Source organism: Desarmillaria tabescens, assembly GCF_030435595.1.
Source record: "Desarmillaria tabescens strain CCBAS 213 chromosome Unknown EV420scaffold_168, whole genome shotgun sequence".
Taxonomy (NCBI): domain Eukaryota; kingdom Fungi; phylum Basidiomycota; class Agaricomycetes; order Agaricales; family Physalacriaceae; genus Desarmillaria; species Desarmillaria tabescens.
Genome location: NW_026848467.1, coordinates 65,762 through 71,786, shown reverse-complemented (window position 1 = coordinate 71,786; position 6,025 = coordinate 65,762). Strand labels below are relative to the sequence as shown.

Sequence of the window (6,025 nt, the reverse complement as noted above, 5' to 3'; positions counted from 1 at the left end):
AGCTCGCTCGGCGGCTGCGCCGCCAGCTCGCATTTTGCACAGTCTAAATCTAATCACCTGAGTGCGCTCCGTTCGACGACCTATACTAAGATTGCAAAGAACGATAAAATTTCTGGCATTAAAATTGAACTCATTGATGAATTCAAAATTGTCATTTCACACTAGAGGCCCTGAGGAAGGTGAACGTAACTCAGTCTGCCATCTGGTATGCGAGAGATCACAAGTTGGTGGGCATCTGAACAGCATCTTATAATTATATGCCCTATGCACCTGGCACCGTCTCGAGAAAGAAAATATTATCTCTAGTACTGCGCACCTCGTGCCATCACAAGGTCGATTAGTCCACAATGAACACATCACAATGTTCATCAAACTGTTACATGACAGTAAAAATCTGACCGTGAACGGGTATGCACTTCCCGAAAACCAGACACAACAATCAGCTGTACACATTACTTGCTGTAGCAAAATGTTCTGATTTGCAGGTTCGCATCAACACTGAGTTCTCGCTATATCAAATCTACATGATGTAACAGGAAACCCCGTTGAAGATAAGCGGATGCATAATACCACAACGCGTTACCAGAGTGATAGCACTGAGGCAGATTTTTGCAAGATTTTTATTAACCCGCTGAGTGGGACTGTAGGACAGATAGTAGTTGAGGGCATCTGCAGTCACAGAGCAGAAAAAAGGACAGTGAATGCAGGAATCACTTGCGACGTGCAAGCAAAAAAGGTGACAGTAGGTGAGAGGAAATGAAGAGGAAATTGATGTCGTCAGTTTTCCGACCAGCCCGCAAACCAATAGGAAGTGTTCGGAAAGAAAGACTTCTCAGCCACAGCGGCAACCGCTCGGCAAATAAGCCGTTTTGTGCCGGATGATCGCCTATCACCAAAAATTACTAAGCCGACCCCCGAGTATAGCCCCTGTCCAGACAGTTTGGCACTGCTCAAGACAGTTACGCCCCGATAATAACCCTCTATCGTTTCCTCATTCTTCGGAAAGAATCGGGAACGGAGCTACATAATTGTGTTTGTACCTATTAACTACGGATGACTTCGGCATATCGCAACAAAAACACCCCTACAAGTTCAAGGCAGAGGATTAACTGGCGGCATGTCTTGTCTTGTCCAAGTCTTGTAGGGAGTCGTTATAATGAAGGCTATCAATTTGTTGAATAGATCACTACTCGATTTCACCTCGTCCATTTCCCAAACATCGGCTAAGTAGTCCAGGTTAGCATACGAAACAGAGAATCTAGTGGCACAAAATCATACGATATTTCACCAACTTTTCAAAAGTCTCCAGGACTAATCTGTCATAGTCTGGCCATAAACGTAACCATTGACAAGATTCGGGCTCCTCTCGGAGAGCTCTATGTATGTCCAACAGGTGATTCACTACACCCTTTTCGAACATTGCAACGCGGGCCCAGTCTAAAAGGAAATCGTCATAACAAAGAGGCAATCGCAATGCGCTCCACCCACCATATTTCATAAGTTCTTGCCAGCATTCAATGCCAGAGATTTGCGCAAGGACACTATGACCTTCACACATATTTGCCGTCTTGAGGTCGATACCCTTGCTTATTACCAATAAGACAGCAGGATCCAGGAGCTGATCCTGGAATTCTTCTGGGAGAGAAGCAATGCCAGTGGGACGACCATTCAAAAGATGACTGATCAAACGTACCATAGCGGCAAAACACCTCTAGAGCCTTCCGAACAGAGGCAAGGACACTCTTGCTCTGCTTTATATTCTTTTTACCAAGTTTTGCCACGCAATCCAATAGATCCGATAGGCGACTGCACATCAACTTGCGTACTTCATCCAGATCTGGCGCAGAAACCAGATCGGGATCACTTTCAGACGTCCAGTTGTGCTGTGGACCTAAACTTCGCGTACAAACGCTGCTGAGAAAGGTGATGGCATTGTCTCTAGTATGTTCGTTCCGACACTTCAAGGCCCAAAAGATCGTTTGAAGGACCGATTTCTTGCGTATGAGCGAGCGTCTTCTATCTATGAGATATACAACATTAAGGATTGTCGATAAAAGTGCAACATGGTACAGTACCATTTTCGCACAACGCATTGAAAACAATCTGCATCCTACGCAGAGCAGTGCCTTCTGGATCCTGACGGCAGTCTCGATCGATTGTCACTAGCCGCTCGATGGAAATTTTCTGAGCCTCGGATGAAAGAGTGGCTAGAATGGGCAGGGATTAATTAATCCTGAGCCGTGTTTTAAGCGCATGGAGTGACTAAGAGCTCACAACTTGAAAGCAATTTATAGAGTAGATCGCACCCTTCTCCCTCCGGGAGCCATTTATCTACACATAGAACCTCTGAAAACCTGTGAATGGCTTTACGTCGTTCCAGATCTGAGGCTGTGGTATGATGTGAATATAGGGGAAAACAGTATCGTAACGCACATACCTCGTTCAGCTATGGTTAAAAAGGCACCCGAGACGGATTCGACATCGCAGGAGCAGCAATGATCGCGCTTGCTGAAAAGTTGCAACACCAGTGTTGCGATGTAATCTTCATCCAGGATATACTTGCGGGATTCAGCATCTGTTATCCATCATAATGAATTAGAAGAACACTAGCGATATAATAAGATCTTACCTCGTTCAGAAAACTTGCTGAGACACAGTACCGCAGCTCCCTTTGTTTTGCCATGTCCTCTTGCAATCATACATTTCAATCTTGACACCATCCAGCGCTTTTCAAATGGCGTATCTGAATTTTTTTTTTTTAGTCATTCGACGGAAAAGCATTGACGGGAAGAGCTTACCATGAATGTCATCGACCACACTACCAAGTACTACGGCTGCATGGAACTCCGTCCGACTTTCAGTCAAGAGATGAATAATCCTTGTGACGAAATCGGGCAGACCTTCAAAACGGTGTCAGAGTTATGATGATAACCTTGGAAAAGATACATTACTTGACGAGGTGTTCTTACCACCCTGCTGAATACCATTAATGTTTTCGATCCAGACTCTTCGTATGCGATCTAATATTGTTGGGTCAACATGGAGAACCACAACGAATGACAGTGTATACCATCCTGTACCAAATAAGCCAGACAAGAAACAGCGATAACCCGTTTGTCCAGAACAATTGAATGAAGCAGTTCGTAGAGCACCGGTACCCATGAGTTCGGTTGCGCCATCAGGATTTCTTGAGCAGCACAGAATATATCCCAACGCTCCACTTTATCGTGTTCCGTATTGTTGATTACCAACACCATCTGTGAGAGACACTGAAGACTTGCGACCCTTGCCTCGTGCGCATTTCCATACAGCATCTTCTCGAGCCCCTTCTTCGCGCAGTCCTTCAAAATCCATGATAAGTACTCTGGCAGACATTAGCTTATCTAGCAATACTACAGCACGATACGCACGGTGTTTTGTGAGCTGGAAGAGGCAATGCGCGCTTTCAGCTTTGATATTGTCACTGTACGCCGACAACATGTCCACGAGATGGTATATAACCCCAGAGATCCGACGAGCGCCACGATCTTTGTCAAGTGAGAACAACCACTTGAGATAAGGATCAGACAATCACTCACCGGACAGAGCCATAAATGACAAACGCCTCAATAACCTGACTACAGGGCCAGGTTCCAAATAGTCCAAGTAATACGTCGTGTATGTTGGCTTCTGTATCATGTGCATCAACTCGTGTATCGTGTCTTGCACATGACCGTCATATACGTCTATGTCCAGTATATCTTGCCATTGGTCGACCCAAGAAAGATCCTCTACTCTTCCCTCCCCAATGAGATGCTCCCATTTTGTCGCCTCGTCGCCGGCAAATGAAGCCGATGGTCGATATGACGAATCTATAAATGCTACAGAAGCATGGACACGTTGCTGGGGGACAATAGTGCGACCATGACCACGATTACGCTTCCTGGATAGTCGAATAAGCGTATTCATACGGTATTTAAAATGGAAACTACCTTGTAGTACTATTGTCATCCTTGTACGAGAGTCGTGTGATGTGCACGTATTCAAGGAACCACCACGAACCTTTTAGAGATTTTATCGGTATGGCTTTGTGAAGGTTCCCCTGCTCCCATTCGCTTTCCATGTTTCGTGATGTGAACCTGAGGCCAGCTGCACTAGCCTCTTTCACCATCCACAGCAAGGGAACCCGGGAAAGATTGAGGCTCCTATCTAAGCATTCGGTACCATTACACCCGCCACTGTGGAGAAATTTCAGAAACAGTCCATCTCCCTAAGCGCATCTACGACGTACATGTCTGAATGACTTCCCGCAAACCACACCTCTTTTACATCAGTGGACTCTGTACACTCCGGTTGTCTCCCAAATCGCGGTGTCGATCCTTTGGAGAAGTATTCGGGGAGGAACTTGACACGACGCTCATCTAGTGCCAGAGCGTGACGAAAGAAGCAAGTACAACTGGCAGCCCCTGCCAGTGGTAATGAGCGTTTTCGGACGATGCCAACGGACGAAACAGTATCCCTAGGCAAAGCGTGGTCACTATAGAAGCAAAAACCCGTCGGGGTAACACGCACCATGCACCCACAAAATGGACCTTGATGGGCCTCGAAAACGTCTTCTTGAAATTATAGGCCAGGACTTCGGCCTCGGTCTCGTCCTTGATCTCTGAATGAGATGAGCGAGCCTCAGTGGCGACCATGAGGCTTGAGAAATATCATACTCTTGCCTATGTATCTATTGACGTACAACTCATAGCCGCTAAAGAAACGTACATGTAAGACATGGCAGCTGTATTGTGAGAACTCCCTCACAGAGAAGTCGAACTCTTGTTTCCGGGGTAAGCAAGGCCGACCTGTAGAATGTTCATCAGAATCACAGACGCACTCCTAATAGCCAAAAAGAAACCTTTTCAATCATTCCTGATAGCATTCGAATTTGGTAGGCTCCGCGGGAAAATCCTATGTGGGATTTAGTTTGACTAGCTACCTATGTACTCTATGGCAGGAATCAGCGAACCGAATAAATATATTCTATCCCCACGTTGATAGTTATCTGCGAGCCATTGATACGCTTCTTTAACGTTAGACTCCACATGCCTGGCATATTCACTGTCGTCAGCACGACTTTGCAATAATCAGAGGAGATATCACCATGCAATGGCCTGATCAATAACATTGTCGCCAAGGCTTAACCAGTATCGCAGCGAAAACCTCCGGGGAGGTACCAAAGTCCCAATACCGCTTCTGTAGAAAGTAAGCTGCGGAATATCTTGATCTTCTTTCAGTATTCGGCTGTGTAGCTCTATAACATTGGTGTTCTATTAAAAAGAGCTCATTAGCAATGATAAGAGGTGGCGGGGCATATACAAACGTGATGCCCAAATTGATTAGAGGTCCCATCAAGGCAAACGACCAAGTTCCGGATGGTCGTTGAACCACAGTTCCTGTCGCATTTTCGCTGGCACATGACAGGGCAGGTTGGATAACATGTATGGCGGCGACAGACGCAGTGATTTTTGCACAGACAGGAACAGTTGCAGACAAGATCGCATTCGCATCCGCATATACGAGGTTCAGACTCGGAGATACTCTGAGAATGGGTAGTGAGCTCCACGCTAGGTGGGACTGCAGCGACAGTTTTGGGAGTTCGTGGTCGTGGATGGGGGTGAGACAGATATTTTGCGATCCACGTCAGTTGATGCCCCAGAAGAGTACGAATTCCGAACGAAGAACTCGCGACCTGTGAGGAGTCTATACTGGGTGGGACTGGTGTATTCGTTCGATTGCCCATAATCGATTCTGGCGCCTCACCCCCATGGGGTTGAAGAGGGGAGATTAATTGAGGATTCTGGTTCGCTGGAATCGCCTCCGTCTCCGAATACGCCTCTAGTTTCTCTGCCAATTGGTGAGCCATGCGAGATGAGATGAGTGCGGTGAATAGGGAGATCAATGGGACAGGACAGATGGAGACAATGCCGCTGTCACGCCAATAAGTATTTAAGAAAGAGGTCATCGGACAATCAGGGAGGTTCACGAGAGGATAGAAAAT

General features: G+C 46.4%; 2 protein-coding genes across 2 annotated transcripts; both read right to left on the bottom strand.

Annotated features, from left to right (window-relative positions):
* Positions 1–929: 929 nt before the first annotated feature.
* Positions 930–3,989, bottom strand: EV420DRAFT_1595088 (uncharacterized protein). The gene is made up of 13 exons (XM_060474965.1): positions 3,579–3,989; positions 3,411–3,527; positions 3,071–3,364; positions 2,952–3,020; positions 2,799–2,900; positions 2,630–2,743; positions 2,438–2,575; positions 2,275–2,388; positions 2,076–2,207; positions 1,694–2,020; positions 1,489–1,635; positions 1,279–1,437; positions 930–1,223 (listed from the first exon to the last, which is right to left on the bottom strand). The coding sequence occupies exons 1-13, from the start codon at positions 3,946–3,948 to the stop codon at positions 1,093–1,095; spliced, it is 2,214 nt and encodes a 737-aa protein (XP_060321846.1). The 5' UTR covers positions 3,949–3,989; the 3' UTR covers positions 930–1,092.
* Positions 3,968–5,443, bottom strand: EV420DRAFT_1623710 (uncharacterized protein; the record flags this gene model as incomplete). Its single annotated transcript, XM_060475963.1, has 9 exons — positions 3,968–4,184; positions 4,271–4,498; positions 4,552–4,642; positions 4,698–4,735; positions 4,789–4,829; positions 4,883–4,935; positions 4,994–5,073; positions 5,128–5,294; positions 5,348–5,443. The coding sequence occupies 9 exons, from the start codon at positions 5,441–5,443 to the stop codon at positions 3,968–3,970; spliced, it is 1,011 nt and encodes a 336-aa protein (XP_060321845.1).
* Positions 5,444–6,025: the final 582 nt, after the last annotated feature.

What these genes read in the sequence shown, in the direction of transcription:
- EV420DRAFT_1595088 (XM_060474965.1), bottom strand. Translation starts at nt 3,948, where the DNA reads ATGAATACGCTTATTCGACTATCCAGGAAGCGTAATCGTGGTCATGGT. An exon ending in CTTCCAGCTCACAAAACACC is followed by an intron (nt 3,365 to 3,410) that starts GTGCGTATCGTG and finishes AATGTCTGCCAG; the next exon opens with AGTACTTATCATGGATTTTG. An exon ending in CAGCAAGTTTTCTGAACGAG is followed by an intron (nt 2,576 to 2,629) that starts GTAAGATCTTAT and finishes GATGGATAACAG; the next exon opens with ATGCTGAATCCCGCAAGTAT.